General features: G+C 45.3%; 1 protein-coding gene and 2 long non-coding RNA genes across 4 annotated transcripts in view; 2 read left to right on the top strand and 1 right to left on the bottom strand.

The window, feature by feature from the left end:
• Nucleotides 1–1,124, bottom strand: part of CCBE1 (collagen and calcium binding EGF domains 1) — a 140,568-nt gene extending 139,444 nt beyond the window's left edge. The window contains exon 1 of the mRNA XM_083702867.1: nt 77–1,124. Coding sequence (XP_083558993.1) covers nt 77–252 — 176 coding nt within the window. The 5' untranslated portion in view covers nt 253–1,124. The remainder of the gene's footprint in view (nt 1–76) is intronic.
• LOC310827222 overlaps nt 1–22,606 on the top strand; it is a 324,002-nt gene that overhangs the window by 46,951 nt on the left and 254,445 nt on the right. The gene's annotated exons all lie outside the window — the stretch shown is intronic.
• On the top strand, nt 4–20,854 carry LOC310827223. Of its 2 annotated transcripts, none has more exons than XR_014556230.1 (2): nt 4–102; nt 20,342–20,854. It is a non-coding gene; the product is annotated as an uncharacterized lncRNA (long non-coding RNA). The 2 variants fall into 2 exon arrangements; XR_014556231.1 differs by having other exon boundaries at nt 34–102; nt 20,339–20,854.

Raw genomic sequence — 22,606 nt, 5'->3', positions numbered from 1 at the left:
TGAGGAGACGCGGGGCAGGCCCTTCCCTCACACCCGGCACCGCCGCCCTGGCCCTCCAAGCCGCCGCCCCACCCACCTGTCGCTCTCCTCGGGCTCCTCGCGGTAGGTCCACGCATGCCCGAGCGCCGCCAGCAGCAGCAGCCCCAGCAGCAGCAGCCAGAGGCGCACCACGCTGGGCGACGTCGGCGGCGGCCACAGCGCCAGCAGCAGAAGGCGCCGGGCACCTCCGCCGCCGCCGCCCCGCAGCACCATCGGGCGGCCTCGCGGCTCCCCTGCGCAGCGCCCGACCTCTCCGGCTGCGTGGCGCGCTCGAGGGCGCGCGGAGAGCGAGAGAAGAGAGGAGGGAGGGAGGGAGGGAGGGAGGCGGAGGCGAGCGGTGCCCCCTGCGGCGGGAGCGAGTCACTGGGGCCGGCGGCGTGACCAGCGGGAGGAGGGAAGAGACATGCAATGGACGGCGCTTGGCTAGGCGAGGAGGAGAGAAAAGAGGGATGGGGGGGGGGGGAGAGGGCGACCAGATGCTTCCGAGAGGCGACCTTGGGTTGCTTTGCCCGCCGAGGAAGCGGAGAGGGGGGGAGCGGGAGAGACGGAGCCAGATGTCGCCGAGGGTGGCGACCCCAGGAAGTGGGGAGATCGGCTTTCCCCCCGAAGCTCGTGGGGCAGAGAGGAGAGGAGGGGGAGAGGACAGAGAAAGGGGTCGCCAGCTGGTGCACGGAGAGGCTGCCTGTCGGACGGGGGCTGGGGTGTTTCCTTTCCAAAGCGACGCGAGAGAGAGGATTCCGGTGTTACGAGGTTCCCCTCCACACACACACACAGAGTTCTCCAGGAGATAGGAGATAAGAGGGATGGAGATCTGGAGGGGTGGCCCGCTGTTGCGCAGGGATCTGGGGAAGTTGGCTCTGGGGCAGCAGCAAGGGAGAAGCAGCTTCTCTCGCGGGAGGGGGGCGGAGACAAGGAGCCAGGCTCCTCGAAGATTAAGGATGAAAAGGAAGGATAGTCAGAGGTACAGCAGAGGAGCAGATCTAAAAGTTGTGGGACAAAGCTTGGTTTCTGTCTAGCCAAGAGATTTTTTTTGGGGGGGGGGAGATGTAGGGAGAGCATGTGCGCAAAGGGAGGAGGAGTATCCAGCTATGGCAGGATGTGGGACAGGGGGTTTTTTGTGTGTTTTTTACAGCTACTACCCAACCTGCTGGTCAGGGATAGTCTGACATAACCATCTTCCCAGGAAGGAGCCGGAGGGGGGTTTTTCCAAAGAAGGCCAGGCAGGAGGACTCAAAGAACCTGGAGGTGGATAGAAGAGAGAGCCAGCTATAACAGGAGGAGCATGTTCCAAGGCAGCCAGAAGATTAAGCCAAGCATTTTGGAAAGGCGAATGGGGTTGGGGGACTCAGGCTAGATCAGGAGCTATAGAGTCAGGAATGGCCAGGAGGCTTTGAATGGAGGAAGGGGGGGGAGGGAGCCAGAGGTTGCAGATGGGCAAGTGGAAAGAACCATCCAGGGGTTAGGAGGATTGGGAGTGGGGGTGAACAGAAGATATAGAAGTTGTGTAGCTAACTTGCGCAAAAGGAAGAGGCTGTGTGAGCAGATGGAGATGTGCAAGAGGCCCGGTTGGTTGTGCAGTTAAATAATGTTACACCCCACCTCACAGTGTGAGGTTCCAGGTACGCTTACACAAGGTCCGTGTTTCCTTTTGGAAATGAGGCACAGTGGGGACTGTGGTGTCTTTAGGATATATGGCTTATTTACACATATATTATACAACCTGAGCCTACGATGGAGGTTTTCCCAACATTGCACTCCAAGAGCGTCTGGCTTCTCCCATAGGTGCAGCCTAGGATCCAAGCAGACATCAACATTGTCCTTGTCTCTCTCTCCAGCCTGCTGCTTTACTTCTACATTACATCACTCCTGCTGCAAACTCTTCTAAATCTGACTTTATCTGTGAAGTGAAAGGGGCTCTGCCTGTTTGCCAACTCTCACCAAGTTATGGCTCATTACCCCCAGGCCATCACCTCATTGGAAGTTAGCCTTTCAACGTGTTGATTCCAGGGGATTAGCATTGTCCAGCACACAGCCTAATACAAAGGGTCTAACTTAATGCACATAAGCCTGGGACCCAGACCTAGTCTTAATTAAATTCTGACTCCATCTAGACCCAGAAATCTAGGGTGTCTAGCACCCACAAACTTGTAAAAGCAAGTTTAGGCTCTAGACTTAATGGTCTGTATAGGGAACTCCCATCTTGAGAGAGTAGTGTGTTTTATTTCACTTACTTCAAGGATGTTGAGCCAGCTCTGCTCCATTTGCTGTTTATTGGGACTCTGGACTTCTGCCCAAAAGCCCTGCTCTGGGGGGCACTGCCAGACAAGGATTCAATATCTGTCTGGTTCATGAAATCAGTTGTTGCATTCGAGTCTCCCATCCTATTTCCCTGCAAGGATCTTAATCCCCATGAAGTTGGGAGCTAGAAATATCTCTTCTTTCATGTTGTTTTTCATCCTCGAGGATTCCAAATATTTTTTTTAAAAAAAACACCTTTCTCTTAATCTGTTTCTCTGATCACTGACTTTGCAGTCCTGCTTATACAGGGAAAGATATTTAGCAGAGCCAGCCATTCCAAGAACTAATGCTGGTAGTTTTTATGATGGAGTCCAGAGTCAACCTTTTCTTTCCGTTTTCTGCCCGGTGCTAGAGAGCATAGATCTCTGCGAACAAATGCAATTGCTTATGTCTGTTTGCACAGAAGAGGCACTGGAGAACCAGAATATCCCAGCAGTTCTCATCAGAACTGAGTTAGACATCATAACACCTTAGCAGCTACAAAGTATATAGTGAAAAATTGAATGTTTGGAAACCTCATTTGATGATTAAATAAAGACTAGCTCAGAAATAGAGCATGTGCTTTTCATCCAAAAGGTCCCTAGTAAGATCCTTGGCATTTCCACTGCAAAAGAAAAAAGTCAAACAGTAGGGGCGGATTAGGGAAAAGTTTCTGCCTAAGGATCTGGGCAGCTGCTGCCAGACAGAGTTTGTTGCACCGGGCAAGGTGGATCAATGGTTTTGCCTCAGTATAAAGTAGTTTTGCCTGATTATACCTACTAGGTTTTATTCTTTTTCTCCTCTGCAATGTACAGTGGTACCTCTGGTTAAGAACTTACTTCGTTCTGGAGGTCTGTTCTTAACCTGAAACTGTTCTTAATCTGAGATACCACTTTAGCTAATGGGGCCTCCCGCTGCCACCGCGCGATTTCTGTTCTCATCCTGAAGCAAAGTTCTTAACCTGAGGTACTATTTCTGAGTTAGCAGAGTCTGTAACCTGAAGTGTCTGTAACCCGAGGTACCACTGTATATTAAAAAAAACCTAATGGCAGCAGCTGCATTATGTACACTTAGAAACAAGAGTTGGTATGGATTTTCTGCTATGTTCCACCTTCATTCCTTACTTTATGCATCTGTACAACCTGTGTGTTAAACACTGGCCTTTTTACCTCTCCTATCATGCCTCAAGTGGACTGCCTGACATCACTAGGATATTTCTTAGGGTGGGGGGCAGAGCTTTTGTTGAGTGGGGAAGAACTGACGTGATTGGTCAGTTAGTTAAGTCTTTCTAATGTTTCACTTCATCTGGGGGTGGGCAGCTCCCCCCCCACCCCTCCTTGGCTACGCCCATGCTGCCTGATTTATTTTTTTTACACTAAGAAGCTCCTAAAGGAGGTAGAGAGTCTTTTCCGTAGCAGAACTGAGCTCACCATCTTTTCACACAAAAATCCACTCCTGGTTTTCCCCCTGTGCTTTCTTAAACTCAGCAGCCTAAATTATAAGGGGTATTACTAAACAATTGGGAGACAAAATCCTTGTTGATCTACTGCAAATCAGTCAGAGAGCTGCTTTGTACCCACCGCTGGACTATGTATGGCACAAGCATACCTGAACATCTAACCAGTTGGTTCCTCGAGGATCAATTCCAATATAACAAGGATGGGAGACCTGTGGTTTTCCAGATGTTGTCAGTCTGTAACTCCCATCACCCTTGACCACTGATGGGAGGGGGTCCAACAACATCTGGAGGGCCACAGTTTCTCCATCCCTGCCCTGTAGAAACCCTGTCCTTAAGCGTCTGTGGTCTTCAGCCTGAGCAGTGTGTTTCTGGTGTGGCGATTCTGCTAGTACTATTGCTGCCCTTTTCGAAGAGTCTGCCATTGTGTGGGAGGGGGAGTTTGCACAATGTTCCCTCCTGACTGGATGACCATAGGCAACCCTGCTGCATTTGGGGTTAAGGGGCAGAGCTTCTAGGTCAGAAGATGTTGCTCCCAGGCAGGCTTTTATCTCCAAACACCTTTTAACAAAGGGAATTAAAGCAGGATGTTGAACCTAGAAGTCTCTTGCTTCTCTGCCGTATACCCCCAGCAAAATTTTTCAGGAAGGGCGTCTCAAGCCAGGAGTGATATTTCGGAGTGTATAAACATCCTATATTTAAAACGTTCTATTTATCTATCTGTTAACAGCATTTATATACCACCTTTCTGCCAGGACATTCAAGGCAAAGCTTAAAGAAATTAAAAACAGCAGTGCTGCCTGGCAACCTCTTCAACCGAGTTTAGTGGATATGATCATGCCTACTATCCATACCCTGGGACGCGGGTGGTGCTGTGGTCTAAACCACTGAGCCTAGGGCTTGCCGATCAGAAGGTTGGCGGTTCGAATCCCTGCGACAAGGTGAGCTCCCGTTGCTTGGTCCCAGCTCCTGCCAACCTAGCAGTTCGAAAGTACATCAGAGTGCAAGTAGATAAATAGGTACCACTCCAGTGGGAAGGTAAACAGCGTTTCTGTGTGCTGCTCTGGTTCGCCAGAAGTGGCTTAGTCATGCTGGCCACATGACCTGGAAGCTGTCTGCAGACAAACGCCGGCTCCCTTGGCCAGTAAAGTGAGATGAATGCCGCAACCCCAGAGTTGTCTGTGACTGGACTTAACAGTCAGGGGTCCCTTTACCTTTACTATCCATACCGTACAATGCAAACACACTGATTGGGCACACCTTTGTGTTTGTATAAAGGGGGGGGGGTTCTATACAGATATATGTGCTCAGAACTCTTCCAAGCAAACAGGAACCCTGATTGCTCAATGTTTCCACCCAAATGTAGAAGCCCTGTATTGTCATAGTGCTGTCAGGCAAGGAAAGTCCAGAGTGAAGAATGAACTGTTTTATTGTCAGATGTACATTTACAAGTTAGGAAAATGCATGCCCATGAGTCCTACATCTCTCAGGTACTCCTAGGTGTGCACCCAATGAGGAAGTGGCTGAAACAGAGAGAGACACATCCCTCCACCTCAGCTTATGTATCCCCCCACCTGAACTATATGCAAGCAGGTGAAGACTATGCCTTCATGTAACCACCTGCTCCTCCCTCTTCAATCCTAGCCTGGACCTGGGAGTCCATAGAGAAGGGAGGGTGGGGGCAGGAGGACGAGGTGTGGAAGCCCTGGACTCTAATAATAATAATGGTAATAATTTTTTATTTATACCCTGCCCTCCCCGGCCAGAGTCGGGCTCAGGGCAGCTAACACCAGTAAAATTAAAATAAAAACATAATAGGAGGCTAAAAACCAATTTAAAATACAGGTTAAAATACAATTTAAAATGCAGCCTCATTTTAATAGTAGCCCATAGATCAAAACCATAAAGGGAGGGAAGCATAAGGGTCAGACTGAGTCCAAACCAAACCAAAGGCCAGGTGGAACAGCTCTGTCTTGCAGGCCCTGTGGAAAGATGTCAAGTCCTGCAGGGCCCTAGCCTCTTGTGACAGAGCATTCCACCAAGTCGGGGCCAGTATTGAAAAGGCCCTAGCCCTAGTTGAGACCAGTCCAACTACCTTGCAACTTGGGACCTCCAACTTGGGACCTCCATATGTACACATCCGTGTACATATATAGGCCCTCTTTCACACAAACACTGCATGTCTAGGGTGTGGGGCCAGTAGGCCTGTTGGTGTTGTGTTTGGATGAAAAACTTGCTTGGGAAAGGGTTTGCACGGGGAGAGAGAGACGAACTTCCAAACTTCCTAGGCTGTTTGACCTAACCTGTACTAACATCTCCTACAGTGCTAGACCTCGCAGGATTGTTGTGAGCATAGATTGAGGAGGCATGACACATTGCCTTGAGCTACTCAAAGGAAAACTGGGGTTTCAATGCATGAATGAATAAAACAGCCCTGGTAAGCTGGAATGGAAGGACTTGTCAATTTTGGTTGCTTTTCATTTTTAAAATCTTGTATTAATTTCTGCAGCCGACAAGGGTGTTATCTTTTATGACTTGAATATTTGCTGATTAGAGAAAAAGTGTGCAGGTTTCTTAACTACATGGAACTCTTTCTGACAGAAGAATAATTCAGTGCTAACCTGAAAGCAACAATAATATCAATAATCATTATCATAATAATACAGTGTGATTTCTCAGCCAGCCATTCTGTTTGCTTTTGTTTAATTAACAAAGGTCCTAATGTCTGCAAATGCTCTGTTTAATTAAACACTCAAGGAGTCACCTTGGCTCCAGATGGATTATTAGAAGTAATCCTCAGAGTTGCAATATTTTTGCCTTAATCATAAACCTTTCTTCAGCAACAACCCCAACCAAGTTTCATGATTTGATACAATGCAGTGGATTCCCCCCTTTTTTGCCATTGGTAATCATATTACTAGCTAACGCAGAAAAGATGTGGCTCTGATCTTGTTTTATCTCCTTTGTAATGAACGAACAGCCAAATCCATTAAGAGAACAGGGGCTACATCCTAAAAAGAACCACGATGCAGTCAAGGAAATATTAGAAGTTTTGTTGCCCCAGGCAGAAATAATCTGGCACAAGTTTTCCTTAAGTAAATTCAGAGTGTTTTCTGCTGTGAGGATACTCTCCATTGAAGAAATAGAATGGGGGAAAGCTGAAAAGCAGAAATAGAATGGGGGAAAGCTGAAAAAGAAATCTGGGAGCATTTTTAGATACGAGCCAAAGAATTCAGCAGGGCATGTCAGCAATTCTCCCCGGAATTGTTTAAACAGAAATTGAACACACTTCGGCTGGCTTGTGTGTTTTCCTTCGTAATGGGTGTGTTTGTGTGTGTTGTGCCGCACGCCACAATTGTAAACTATTCTGTATGCAGAAACATTTATTTATTTTAACTTGGCGGTGCAGGCTGTTCTTTGTGTTAATTTTAATACGCCAAATGGCTTTCGCAATCATCTTTGCTTACGTGCGCAAATGAATCGTCCACGTTACTAAGACGTATGACTGGCCCGAGACTCATCCTGTGTGATAAGCGTGGCAAACGTTCATTCTCTGAGTGTGGATCATTACACTGCCAAAACAGCATCACTCATTCACAAAAGGGAGGTAGCGGCAGATTCAGGGAAACTCCACAATTTACAGAAGTACTAAAAATATATATGTTTGGGGGGTGGAGAAGGGGTATTTCCCAAACATCGTAATGAGATACTCAATGGGTGTGGAATGCTAACTGTTAAGAGGGAGGGAGAGGAAATGGAAAACCAGAGGTGGTGGATAGGATAATGGGACTGAGCATCCCAGCAAGCTGGCTAGCACCCTGAACAGGAGCACTTCACACTGCAATCTTTTGTTGCAATCACTTGTCTGTGACTTCTAGCCGCAGTAATTGAACAGAATATCCACCCATCTGTACTTATAAGTGCCAGAACAAATAGCCAGGGATGACCATCCTTGCTTCTGAGGAAGCTGCTGGGCTGCTGCTGGGAACAGAATGCTGAACTAGATGCATCAAGGGAACTCGTTTGTTCTTGTGACATATATGAAGCAAAATGCAGGATGTGTCCTAGTGGCACGTTTCAGCTTGCTAGACAAAATCATAGACCCATAGAATTATAGAGTTGGAAGGGACCCTGAGGATCATCTAGTCCAACCCCCTGCAATGTGGGAATATGCAGCTGCCCCATATGGGGATTGAACCTGCAATCTTGGTACAGTAGTACCTTGGTTCTCAAACTTAATCCGTTCGGGAAGCCTGTTCCAAAACCAAAGCATTCCAAAACCAAGGCGCTCTTTCCCATAGAAAGCCATGCAAAATGGATTAATCTGTTCCAGACTTTTAAAAACAGCCCCTAAAACAGCAGTTGAACATGAATTTTACTATCTAGCAAGACCATTGATCCATAAAATGAAAGCAACAATCAATGTAAAGGTAAAGGTAAAGGTACCCCTGCCCGTACGGGCCAGTCTTGACAGACTCTGGGGTTGTGCGCCCATCTCACTCAAGAGGCCAGGGGCCAGCGCTGTCCGGAGACACTTCCGGGTCACGTGGCCAGCGTGACATCGCTGCTCTGGCGAGCCAGAGCTGCACACGGATACGCCATTTACCTTCCCGCTGGTAAGCGGTCCCTATTTATCTACTTGCACCCGGGGGTGCTTTCGAACTGCTAGGTTGGCAGGCGCTGGGACCGAGCAGCGGGAGCGCACCCCGCCGCAGGGATTCGAACCGCCGACCTTTCGATCGGCAAGTCCTAGGCGCTGAGGCTTTAACCCACAGCGCCACCTGCGTCCTGTACTATAAAATAAATAAAATTACTGTATTGTAGATCAGGCATGTCCAACTTCAAGAAGGCTGTTTTCCTGGAGGGGGCAGGGGTGAACTGTTTGTTTGCTCAGTCTGCTGTCAAGGTACTAAATGTTGCTGGGTAGCATTAGAACTCTGCTCATTTTTTTAATATACTTTTTAAAAGATCAGGCAGCTTTCAGGCCAAAAAATGACCCCCCCTCCATTTTTGGTGTTTTCTCCTCAAGGGGAAAGGACAGACTTAGAATGTCTTCCCATATACATAAAGTTGCAAGGCTGCTGTTGCAAAAAAAAAAAAAAAAAAAAAAAAAACAAACCCCAAAACAAAACACTACTTTCTGGGTTAGGTGGTAAAAGTATTAACACTGGCTTTGTTGCTTGATATTTATATATCACCTTTCAGCGCTATCTGTTCCTAAAGAGGTTCAGATTTAATACGTTCTGCCCTTAAACAGTGCCCAAATTTCCTGTGTCTGAGTCAGCTACCACTCTCTGCCTCATGCTACGACTGCCCTTGAATGGGGAGTACCTAGTGTGTTCTTCCATTACCCCTTTTTTAATTCGGAAGCACAGATACTCTCCTGAAAGGGCTTTAATTCTGAACTGCCTTTGTATAGTAAAGAACAGCGTTCTTAATACCACCCTGCCTCTAAGGAGAGTCTCGGAAAGGCATGAGAGACAACTCTCCCCATTTCACACATAATTACAGCTCACATCTTGGATTACCACCAAAAACGGTTGATTAAAAATGCCCCTTTGAAAAAAGGTCAAAGCTGCTGACTAAGGAGAAAATGTCAAGGAGGATTTCTGTACAAAAGCAATCTAGAAGACAAAGCATTTTTTCCCCATGAGTACCTATGGTGGATGGTGGTTTGGAAGACCCAGTTCTTACCCAGTGCAAAACAACCGCAGATAGAGTGAACTGTATGGCACTAGATAAGACTGTTTTATTTACATAGGAATCTTGTTTCATTACAAGAAGTTCTGAGCTGAAGAACGTGAGAGCCTTCAAAGCGTCCTGCTGCCTATCAGTCACCCTGAAAGGATCAGAGCTGTTCGTGCTTCATCACTCTTGACCTCTTTGATGAGGCTCAGGTCATCCTTCTAAGCGTGGGAGAAGGAAGATAAACAGTCCCTGGGGCTGTATAAACTTCTTATTGCTCCGTGCACACTTTCCAAGCGCAACCCAGAAACGAATACCTGGGCTTTCCCCCTCCCTCCACCAACTGCACCTACAGTGCTTAGACCATGGTTGGCAAACTAAGGCCCAGGGGCCGGCTCCGGCTCAATCACCTTCTAAATCTGGCCCGTGGACGGTCCGGGAATCAGCATGTTTTTAAATGAGTAGAATGTGCCCTTTTATTTAAAATGCATCTCTGGGTTATTTGTGGGGCCTGCCTGGTGTTTTTACATGAGTAGAACATGTGCTTTTATTTAAAATGCATCTCTGGGTTATTTGTGGGGCATAGGAATTCGTTCATTCCCCCCCCCAAAAAAAATACTGTATAGTCCAGCCTCCCACAAGGTCTGAGGGACAGTGGACCAGCCCCCTGCTGAAAAGGTTTGCTGACCCCTGGCTTAGACCCTAACCTAAAACATCAAATATCCCACATAATCCATCCCTTGCCAGACCTTCCTTCCCCTCTGTGCAACATCGTCTTTGTGATCAACCCATAAGGAATGTGGTCATTTAGGGTGTTTCCCTCCTGCTCTCCTGAGAGTCGTTCATTGAAAAAGCGGAGGGCCAGCACAGTCGTAGACAGAAACACAAATGTATACAGGCAGCTCCGCGTTAACGAGGGGGTTACGTTCTGAGGCATCGCAAGTTTAAGTGAAACCGCATATATTGGGAACACCATTGAAAAGGATGGTAGACAGCACAATTGCTCCCTCCAAACTTTCTTGCTCAAACTCCAGCTCTCCAAAGGTTCAGGGGCTCCTGGGATTGCACTTGCAAAGGCCCCGGGGGATTGCTAGGAGCTGTTTTCATGCCGTTTTTGCACTTTTCAAGGGTCGTTTTTGCCCCTTTGCGTGCCACATCCGGGTTCGCAGTGATCCGTGTGTGTGTGTGCATGCTTTGAACATGTGTACATGGGAAGTTGCCTGTATACAGTTGAGGAAAAGTTGCTTTGGCAAATAGATCTGACAAAGCAATTAAACACTATAGCCTTGAAAGGAAGAAACTCATTTCTTTAAAAAAGAAAAGATAACAGTCAAAAAATCAGAAAAAAGATGGAGGGCAGCAGCTACCTTTGGCATCAGATTCTGCCCGCCTTTAAGTGTGGCAGAGTGGAAGGAGGACAATCTACTCCATGGAGCAGAATCCACTGGGATGTTCTCCCGCTTCATTATGATTAATTTTAATTGCAAAAGGCTCAGTAATGTTTCCCCCCCTCACCTTTCCTCCCTTCCAACAAGGCCTTGTGCAGGAGAACCTCCGGGTGGATTTATTCAGCTCTGTGCTAGCTGGTGTGGAAAGACTGTCATTCTGATTTTTTGACTGCGAGACCAAAATATATTGAGCTAGTGCTGTTCTGATGTTGGCCTTTTTATCTGCAGCCCTGCTCACTGTGAGCTTAATCCTTCTGAAGCGAAGCGAAGCCTTAATGGTGTGCCTGTAGGACTGCAGTCTGTCAAAACAAACAGGAGCAAACCATTCTCTTCTTTTTCATACTTTTACTTGGTTACTGGCCTGGGTTCTCTGCAGTGAATTACTGAGGTTAAGAACACTTAAGAATAGTGGCTTGGATGATGACTGGGGGGCTTGGAAACTGAGTGAGACCAACTTTATTATTATTGGTTTTTTTAAAAAAAGATTAAACATGTTCTGTTCCAAGAAGCACTGAAGACTTCAGAGTTTATTGAACTTAAGTCAGGAAACATTCAGAGATGGGAGAGATGATTTTCTAGATTAGACAATGAACCACATCTTTGAAAATCCATTTTTACCCCCTCTATCTTTCTTTCTTTCTTTTTTTCTTATTTATTTTAAAATGTATTATCTGCTCTTTTGTAAAATACTATATAGCAGGGTGGCTTGCAACACATAAAATACAATAAAACCAGTCTATAAATATCTATAAAGCACAATTTAAAACGCCAGTAAAACATCAGTACATATTGGTTGGTTTAAAGGGGGTTGGGGACATATTGTGAAGGCTGGTCCAAATAGTGCGATTTCCGAAAGACAACAAAAGAGGGCCGGGATGGTTGGGTTACTGCCAAATCTCTACTGGCAGGGAGTTCCACATGTCAGGAGCTGCCACACTCAAGAATTAGCCCATAGTAAAGGCCAACTGAACCTCAATGGACGTGGGTTGCCACCAGAAGTGCCCCATCAAAGGATCTCAGGGATCAAGGTAGAACACAAGGGCCTGAGCGGTCCTTATTTTACTTTGACCCAAGTTCTTTGTGCATTAGGACAAAAACTTTGATCCTGACTCAATAGCAAATCGGAAAGCAGAACAGCTCTCCCAGCAACAGAGTAGCATGTTGCTAGTAGATAGATAGATAGATAGATAGATAGATAGATAGATAGATTCTTTATTGTCATTACACAAGTGCAACATTGCACAAGTGCAACGAAATTGGATGCCATCCCTTAAAAACAACAAAAGCAACACAACAACAACAACCAAACAAACCACATTCCAGCCACACCCACACCCACACCCATCAAACTCCCAGGTCACACTATCGAGTTACTGCATTTAAGAAGGCCACAGCTCTTGGATAGAAACTATTTTTCAGTCTATTTGTCCTTGACTTGATGTTTCTGTATCTCCTGCCAGAAGGCAGTAGTACAAACAGACTGTGTCCCGGGTGAGATGCATCCTGCAGGATATTATTTGCTTTCCTAAGACAACGGGAACCGTACAGTTCTTCCAAAGATGGGAGGGGATGACCAATAATCCTTTGGGCTGTGGTTATGACCTTCTGGAGCACCTTCCTCTTCCTAGCTGTACAGCTGGAGAACCAGGCACAAATACAGTATGTGAGAATGCTCTCTATGGAGCCTCGGTAGAAGGACACCAGCAGTCTCTCACTCAGATTGTTCTTCTTTAGAAGTCTGAGGAAATAAATTCTCTGCTGGGCCTTCTTCACCAGAGCAGTGGTATTTGCGCTCCAAGTCATGCCCTGATCGATAGTCACTCCCAAAAACCTGAATTCCGCCACCCTCTCCACCCGTTCCCCGTTGATATACAAGGGCTGAATGTCCGCCTTTTTTTCCCTGTAATCCACCACCAATTCCTTGGTCTTAGTCGTATTAAGAGCCAGATTGTTCTCTCCACACCAAGCACAAAGCCGCTTGGTGAGCAGTCTGGCCACAGCAGTAATTGCAGCAGCTTCTGGACCAGATGTGAGGGAAGCCCAACATAAAGCATGTACCAGCAATCGGGTTTTGGGGTTGCCAATGCATGGACCACTGTCATTAGGCTCTCCCAGTCCAGGAATGGTCATACCAGGCAGAGCTGGTTGAAAGCACTCCTGGCCACAGAGATCCCTTGAGCCTCAACCTCTGGCTAGTTCACCAGCCCCTTTCGGAGAAAAATGACTCTGCCCCTGTAATCCCTTGCTCTGCTAACCGAACCAACCCTCCCTGGCTTGATTTTACCAACCATGCAATGTGTATAAAGAACAGTTTTGTCCAAAAGCCTGTACATCATTAAAGCTTCAAACCCTCTTCGAACCTGCATTGAAAGCACACCAGACTTGTGCTACTCTTTTCAGTATCCCCAGAACTTTGGCAGAATCAGAAGGCAGATTGGTGGCTGCTGAGCAAGTACGATTCTCTTTATCTCAATTCAAGGTTTTTCTTTCTTTTTTTGCTTAGGGTCACCGGCCAAGCTTAGCCCAGGGCATTGCCCTGTTGTTATTGTTTAGTTGTTTAGTCATATCCAACTCTTCATGACCGCATGGACCAGAGCACGCCAGGCACTCCTGTCTTCCACTGCCTCCCGCAGTTTGGTCAAACTCATGTTAGTAGCTTCAAGAACACTGTCCAACCAACTCGTCCTCTGTCATCCCCTTTTCCTTGGGCCCTCAATCTTCCCCAACATCAGGGTCTTATCCAGGGAGTCTTCTCTTCTCATGAGGTGGCCAAAGTATTGGAGCCTCAGCTTCAGGATTTGTCCTTCCAGTGAGCACTCAGGGCTGATTTCCTTCAGAATGGAGAGGTTTGATCTTCTTGCAGTCCATGGGACTCTCAAGAGTCTCCTCCAGCACCAGAATGTATCAAATTGTATAGTAATCACAAGACTGAATGCCCGACCTACTGAAAGCGCTCGTTCCATACATAGCTAATCCTGCAGGATGGGAAAAGAGAACTGAACCCAGTTTCATTTGGCAGCAGTGCAGAGAGGCAATGGGTGTGAAAGCTGCTTTGGAATTTGTGCTGCCTGCCCACATGCTGCCCCTTTTGCCCTTGCACTGCCTTCTTAACCCGGACATTTGTAATTAAACAGACCTTTTCAAAAGTACCAAGATGCTCTCTCTTCCAAAGGAAAAGGATAGTGGAGTGGTGTGGAGGTCACCTTGACCTCCCTGTTCCTTGGGGGAAGGAGAGCACGCAACACAACACAAGCACAATCTATCCAGAGTTAAATTCTTTAAAGGGGCTTTTCTTATTTAAATCAATGGGGCATAAAAGTCCTTAATTTTGTCTGGCTCGTGCCCTGCATTAATGGTGCAAAAACCATTTGCGAAAACAGTCTCAATGGAGTAGGGTAGGATAGCTGCCGAAGATACACAGAGTGCCGATTATTCAGCAATAAATAAGCACAACCGGCTCTCACATAACTAACTTCATGGACACAAACATCTAGAGATTCGATCCTGCGCACACTTAGAAATTAACCACCCCAAACAAAATGGGATTTCTGTGTCAATTTGCACAATGGTGTGCTCCACTTCAATGAATATAGTGGCTATAGATTATCCTTATATCTCTTTGTACAACATGCCACTTTGATGCCCTGGGCTCCTGCAGGAGGAAGGTTGGGATATAAATTGAATAAATAGCTTTATTGCACTCTCCTACTGTCTCTCTTTCTCTTTTACCCTATTATACACATTTGAATAATGTGTTCCGTATGCTTCCAATCTGGTTTTCTTAATGCTGGCCGTTACCTGCAATGATTTGATTTGAATAAATAATAATAATAATAATTTCAGCACTGCTCATTTGCTCATTATATATGCATACCGAAGTGCTACTCTTCTAAAAGCTTCTTAAAAACAAAACAAAAAACTGGGGGGAAATCCCTCCCTTTTACCGATTCAATAATGCCTGTGGCTGTCCTACATCAGCTCTGCCTTGTGATTTTACAGGAAACCACTTCATCTTTCCTCCCCCGCGTCCCTGGCCCCACTTGCGAATGCATCACACAGCTTAAGTAAGCTACAAAGCCAATAAATACTTTTGTGACACCCCGAGGACTAACAAGCTTATTACGGTGCAGGCTGTCGTGGACTGAGGTCCACAAAAGCTTGGGCCACAATCAATTTGTTAGTCTTTTTAAGTTGCTGCAAGACTCATGTTTTTTTGCTGGCTCTCTGGGCGCTGCTACAGGAGCAAGCAGCAAGTCATCACTCCTCAGTCCCTTCGGGTTGCCTGTTACTCTGGCAGGGCATCTTTGTCAGGTGTACAAGAGGCATTCAGCAGGTGCCACCATCCCTGGCAGGGAAGTACTGTACAACTAAGCTTCAGCTGTTGCATTTTTGCCAGCAGAATCTACAGGATCACCGCCAAGACAAACTAAGCAGAACAAGCTGGCAAGGCAGTTTGTCCCTTTCACCAGTCCTCTCTCCTCTTTGCATCTTAAATGGCAACAGCCACAAAAGCCTGGGGGGCATTCTAATCCCAAACGTAACCTTTCCCTCCCTGTTTTCCCAGGCTCACACAACTTGGACTTGAGCATTCACGCATTTCTGGGAAGAGTGCATCTGAGGCTGTTGGATACCTATTGAATAGCTATTTTGTACTATTAAGAAATCTGGCAAGTATTAACCACCAGCCTCGTTGGGGTTGCCAAACACTGTTCCTTCCGCAGTGGTGCCACGCAAAAGCTTGAGCTGTCCTCCCCACCCCCCCAAAAAATTATGCTTGTAAACCAAAAGAAGCATAAATCACTTAATTCAAGTCACTGAATGAAGATCTAAGAACAAAGGGAAATCCTTAAATCATTGGGCTTGGTGCAGTCATTGATTCTCCCATTGATTTCACAGCTGAGAACAGAATCATAGAGTTGTAGATCTGGAAGGGACCATCTATCTCAACCTCCTGCCCACAGCATGCAGGTGGGCTTGAGCCACCAACCTTCTGGTTTACAGCCAGATGCACTGACCCATGGCACCAGCAGGGACACTTATTTGAGTTTGTTGTTGTTTAGTCATTTAGTCGTGTCTGACTCTCCGTGACCCCATGGACCAGAGCATGCCAGGCACTCCTGTCTTCCACTGCCTCCCACAGTTTGGTCAAACTCATGCTGGTAGCTTCGAGAACACTGTCCAACCATCTCGTCCTCTGTCGTCCCCTTCTCCTTGTGCCCTCCATCTTTCCCAACATCAGGATCTTTTCCAGGGAGCCTTCTCTTCTCTTGAGGTGGCCAAAGTATTGGAGCCTCAACTTCACGATCTGTCCTTCCAGTGAGCACTCAGGGCTGATTTCCTTCAGAATGGATACGTTTGATATTTGTTTAGCGCTATTGTAATCTCATGAGCAAGACATAAAGGCGTTGGTCACCCCTCTCTTATTTCTTCTTGGTATTTGTTACTCAGAACAAGCAGGATTTATTTCACCATTTGCCCTGATAGACCTGTCCTTTCTTTACAATGTTCTTGAAATGTCACTATCACCACCACTGTCTAGAACTTCATTCCACACTTCCCATTTATCAGTCATCCAATAACAAAAGGTTTCTGGGCGACGTGCAAAACAAAACAATATCAGAGTCCCAAGAAAACAAGAATCAGTGTAACAGCAAATGAAACAACCGCAAAAGCAAAGCAGCGGTTCCAAGGGAGAAAACTGGAAAGTAAAGTATCACAGAAACAATCAACAAATATGGAAAGCCAATGAAATCGATTCCAGAGAGCGAAAACATCCCTGTTTAAGCCACAGCATAATGAAACAATAAAATAAAAATTGATTAAGCCTGTGGAATTATTTATTGGGTTGGTTGTGTTTGTTTCTGTACATTTTTTTAAATTTGACATTTAAATAGATTTTGTCTCAAAGTCACTTTAAGACATTGTATCAAGCGATGAAAAAATGTGCTGAATAATAATATATATATATTTTTAAAATTACATTTATGTCCCATCTTTAATCCAAGGAGCTGAAACTGGCACACACCTCTCCCTCTCTCTGCTTAATCTTAACAACAATACTGTGAGCTAAGTTAAACTGAGAAGATGCCGAATGGTCCAAGGTCAATCCGTAGGCTTCATGACTGAAGGAGGATTTGAACCCTGGTCTCCCAGGTCCTAGTCCAAAACTCTAACCACCACACCACACTGTGGCATGTAGTAAAGCAAACCTCACCCTACGCATGCTCTTTTATTTATTTATTATTAAATTTAGCTCCTTCCCTTCCTCTCAAAGGAGTCCACAGCAGCAAGTTCGCCAGACCTCCTACATGCACACACACTGTGTACACCTCTGCTTTTCATGTGCAATTAGAAACCCAGCAGAAGTTACTATTGGGCTTCATTTTTACCAAACAACAGAGGAAACCCTCAAATAAAACCTAATGGTGCATGTCTTGGCACAACTGTGCAGTTGGCCTCAACTGCCTTGACTTGCTCACTCCCATTTCAAAGCAACGTTTCCAAGTGTTTTCCTGGAAAACATTCATTGTCAGGGCAGAAGCTATTTATAATCTGACAAACCATGTTTCTGGACGGATGACATCAAAAGTGGCTGATTGCCATGGGAGCAAACAGGTTTCTGAACACACACCGCAAAGACCATACAAAGGGAACGTTGTGCTTGACAAATCGTCCATTTCCATAAGGAAAGGCCCAAGTAAACCCACACAATGGCTTGCAGACAGGCTGATGGGAGGCACAAGAAACAGCTGCAGAGATATTTGCACGTAGACCCTCTGTGGGGGCCCTATGTTCTCGTCTACCTCAGTGGCCTCAGAGGTCTGGCACTCATCATCATCCCCAAGGTACTCAGCTCCTGTTTACCTGTTGCGTGACTCATCACACCAACTCATTGAACCAGCGTGGTATAATGATTTGTTGGCGTCCATCTGTCTCGAGAGACAATGGAGTGCACCTCCAGGAGCAAAGTCCAACCTCTGGAGAATCACAGCACCTGCTGTGGCTGCAGAGACTAGTAATTCATAACTTCTGTATTGTTTCTGCTGCGTTAGTGGCACCAAAGTGACCTCACTGGGGTGCAAGCTTGGGCTGTGTGTATGTAGGTGTTGGGCTTCCAGAACACGCAGAGAAATGAAGAGGGTGTAGCAGGAGGGCGAGATTTCCTGGTTTCTTCAGCAGCCTGCTTCCACTCTGCCTCTTTACCCTCTTCTGCGTCTGCCTTTGATTCTGGACTGCTCTCTGCCACATACTCTTCCTGCTCACAAAACCCTGCTATCTCTTCAGCTTCCAACACCTCCTCCTCCCACTCATTGTCATTCTCCACCAATCCCCTGGCTCTGAGCCTTCTTCTTCTGGGGTTTCCTTTGTAGGTTCTCCAGCTGGTGCCTCCCACTCCTCCTGTGCATCCAGCCAGTCCATGATATTAGGAGTAAATTGGCTTTCTGAAATTAATGTGTGATCGTTTTATCCCACTTGTCTGTTAATGGGGTGTGCATGTCAATGCAATGAGGTAGGTCAGGCTGCGATGACAGTGAGTTGCACAAAGCCACCCATGGAGCTTTGTGGCTGAGCCACTGAGTGACTGAATCTTGGGATAGACTCCAGGATCAGAGATCTAAAATATTTGTTTGATAAATATATGATGGAGGGGGTTCTCCTCCAAGAACCAATTGTACATAACTTTTTTATTTCCTCTACTTCTGAGTTCACTCAATGATGGATATTTCTATAGTAACAAACAGCTGTTGTCTTCTAAATAAAAAAGGGAAACCAATTAAGCTGATTTGCAGCTCCTGGCTTCAGTTCCCTTCTTACTACAGAGGCACAGTTGACTTTTGTGGCACGCCTAAGCAATGAAGGGCAGAGGAAGGAAGCAGGTGATGCTGTGGTCTAAATCACTGAGCCTCTTGGGCGAGCTGATCGGAAAGTTGGCGGTTCAAATCCCCGTGATGGAGTGAATTCCCATTGCTCTGTTCCAGCTCCTGCCAACCTAGCAGTTCAAAAGCACGGCAGTGCAAGTAGATAAATAGGTACTGCTGTGGTGGGAAGGTAAACGGTGTTTCCGTGCACCCTGGCTTTGTCACAGTGTCCTGTTGTGCCAGAAGTGGTTTAGTCATGCTGGCCACATGACCCGGAAAGCTGTCTGTGAACAAACGCCGGCTCCCTTGGCCTGAAAGCGAGATGAGTGACGCAACCAGTGCCAGATTTACGTATAAGCTAAACAAGCTATAGCTTAGGGCCCCGCTCTCTTGGGGGCTTCCAAAAAAATTAAAGAAAAAACAAACCTGGATGTACCTTTCCAAAATATAAGATAAAAAACAAATAAAATAAAACCAACATACAGCATCAGTGTTTTGTGTTGTGTAGGCTCCTATTTGTTATGTGCAAATGGCGTTAGATACCTATTAGGAACGTAAATCACCCTATAGCATATTTGTTTTTTTTTTATATTATTATTATTATTATTATTATTATTATTATTATTATTATTATTATTATTATTATTTCCACCTTAATCAATGGAATTACAGTGGTACCTTGGTTCTCAAATGCCTTCGTACACAAATGCCTTGGTTCCCAAACGCTGAAAACCCAGAAGTAAGTGCTCCGGTTTTCGAACGTTTTCCGGAAGCCGAACGTCCAATACACCTGCACCAATCAAAAGCTGCACCTTGGTTTTCAAGCATTTCGGAGTGGATTAAGTTTGAGAACCAGGGTACCACTGTATTTGACGCTTTTGTTTTTGCTATTTATTTTGCATTTTTGTTTTTGAGGCTTTTTCGGTTAATTTGTTTTTGTGACTACAAATAATGTCTTATTTATTTTATAGTACAGTACATTGATTACTGCTTTCTTTTTATGGATCAATGGTCTCGTTAGATAGGAAACTTCATGTTAAATTGCTGCTTTAAGAGTTGTTTTTAAAAGTCTGAAACAGATCAATCCGTTTTGCATTACTTTCTATGGGAAAGCGCGTCTTGGTTTTCGAACGCTTTGGTTTTGGAACAGATTAAGTTTGAGAACCAAGGTGCCACTGTATGCCATATTGGCAAAACAGCCCGATCTGCTGCTCCTGTGGATCCTGCCGCCTGAAGCAGTCACTTCACCTTGCTTCATGGGTGGGCTGGCCCTGCTTAGATGAGCACTGAATTATATGACACTCACACTCCTAGCAACACACATTCCCTGAAGGCTGTGCCTTAGCTGAACAGTTCTAAGATGGATGGATTTGGGGGGACTTTTTTTTCTGAAATATGTTTTGCTTCTTCTTGAGGCAAATTGTTGTTCTTGGTGCTGGCGTTTTACTTTTAACCTACTTTTAACATTGCATTTTAACCTACTTTTAACATTGCAGTTTATAGATTGTTTAATGGATATTTTATTGTTGGTTTATGGAAGTTTTTAAGTGAGCATAACCTGCTTTGTTTCCCAGTAGGAAGTGAGAGCTGTATGAAAGTGAGAGCTGGGCCATAAAGAAGGCTGATTGCCGAAGAATTGATGCTTTTGAATTATGGTGCTGGAGGAGACTCTTGAGAGTCCCATGGACTGCAAGAAGATCAAACCGATCCATTCTGAAGGAAATCAGCCCTGAGTGCTCACTGGAAGGACAGATCCTGAAGCTGAGGCTCCAATACTCTGGCCACCTCATGAGAAGAGAAGACTCCCTGGAAAAGACCCTGATGTTGGGAAAGATGGAGGGCACAAGGAGAAGGGGACGGCAGAGGACAAGATGGTTGGACAGTGTTCTCGAAGCTACAAACATGAGTTTGACCAAACTGTGGGAGGCAGTGGAAGACAGGAGTGCCTGGCGTGCTCTGGTCCATGGGGTCACGAAGAGTCGGACTAAACGACTAAACAACAACAACCTGCTTTGAGCTTTTGCTCAATAACTAACAGTGAGATCTAAGTAGAAAAGAATGCTAAATAATAAAACATTTTTGACCATCAAGGGAATTCAGGTTTGGTGGTTCTATCAACAAAAGTGAAATTACAACAGTATCTCTTTCTGACAGGATTACTATAATCCCACACATTCTATTTGCATCTTCCTTCACTTTATAGGGCATGTGCAGTTCTTGTGTGAATAGTTTCAATAAGCTGAGTAGCTGGCAAGATAATATGTCCAGTCTATTCTGCTGTGATCCCAGCTGACTGAGCAATTGACTGGAAGAGATTTCCAAAAAGTTGCCAAAGGGAAGCAACAACCTGCCTCTGATCAGGGAAGTCCATCAAAACTTTAGCGTGAATTTCTCCTAAAGTGTACATTTTAAAAATGCTTGCCTAATATACACAAGTTTGCAATGCAATTGTGCCTGATATGTGGCAGTTTTACACATCACTTTCACCAGCACATCCATTATTGTGCACATTTTACACACATATATGTACATTTGTATATATTACTTGGCTGGAGAAAAATTCATGGATTGCGAATTTTGAAAGATATCTATGGTTTGCTTTGATTTTGTTTCGTAAGGAATGAATTAGAGAAGTTCACCTTTTATTGTGAACTAAATCAAATTTATCCCCCCTTCTTTACTCCTTTTGAGCAAACCACTGGCAAAACTCCCACTTGGCATTTGACCAGAGTGAATTTACACTTTTGTTACTCTTTGCTTGACAGGTTGTCTGAAAACCAATGAGGTACTTCTAGATGTGTTGAAAGATAACGTGTTTCGGATGACCTGAAGGCTCTGCAATGTTGCATAACTCTACTTTTATGAAACGCATTTATGTCAGTTGGTCACATTTCCTGTGATTATTATTTTTTTTTAAAAAAAAAGTTAGGTGGCAAAATGTTCACATACTCATGCTATGGTTATATAAAAGTGTTAACCCTCCTTATAAGGCATGGGACGCTTTTTCACCCTCTACAGTTGCTTGCACAGCAATTTGGATGGGAGAAACCTAAGTGGTAAAAAAAAAGAGCTGTTTATGGGTCTTCTGGTTTAGTAGCATGAGAATCCATATACAATGTAAAATAAACTATTTTTGTTTGTTGCAAAGGTCAGATCAGCTCCAAATGCTATGCAATGTTGCGCAAAGTGCTGTTCCAATATTTGTCCACAAATATTTCTAAGTTTTTCTGGAAGATGCTTTCTCAGAGGAGCTAAAATGCTCACTGCATACTTATACTTTTTAGAACAAAACTTCGCAGTGGGAGCACACTGAATGTGGACTAAGGTCTTCTTTCACGTGCCGCCCCCCCCCCCCGTGCCACCCTCAAAACTAGTAACAAATGAATTGTCACGTAGCCAATCAGATCTTAACTTTTCTGTTGAAATCAATCACATTTAAAAGTGCTCAACTTTGACTGGATTTGTGCTATTGTGTTACCACAATAATAAGACATTTAATCTACACAGAGATTTATACTTCATTCGCAGTCATTATGCAGCACAGTTTCCATTGGACCCACCAGAAGCGTTCAAGTTGACTTGAAGCCAAGTCCCTTTTCGAGACAAAAGCAGGCATTATGCACATTGTTTCAGTTCAAAGGCAACCTTCCCTGTTTAGGGAGCTAACGATCGCTTCAAAGGTTTTGAAGTTTAACTTAGCTCAAACATGCTAAGCTTAACTGACAGCTTCCTCTGCAAACGATCGGTTCAATTGCTTTCCCTGACCTGCATTTGGTGGTTCGTGTAGAAAACGGATCACAGAATCATCCATTTATGCTGCTTCTTCACAAACTGTTCACCAA

Source organism: Podarcis gaigeae (genome assembly GCF_964106915.1).
Source record: "Podarcis gaigeae genome assembly, chromosome: 11".
Lineage (NCBI taxonomy): Eukaryota > Metazoa > Chordata > Lepidosauria > Squamata > Lacertidae > Podarcis > Podarcis gaigeae.
The sequence above is the reverse complement of the archived record's forward strand: the minus strand, read 5'-3'. Positions and strand labels throughout refer to the sequence as shown.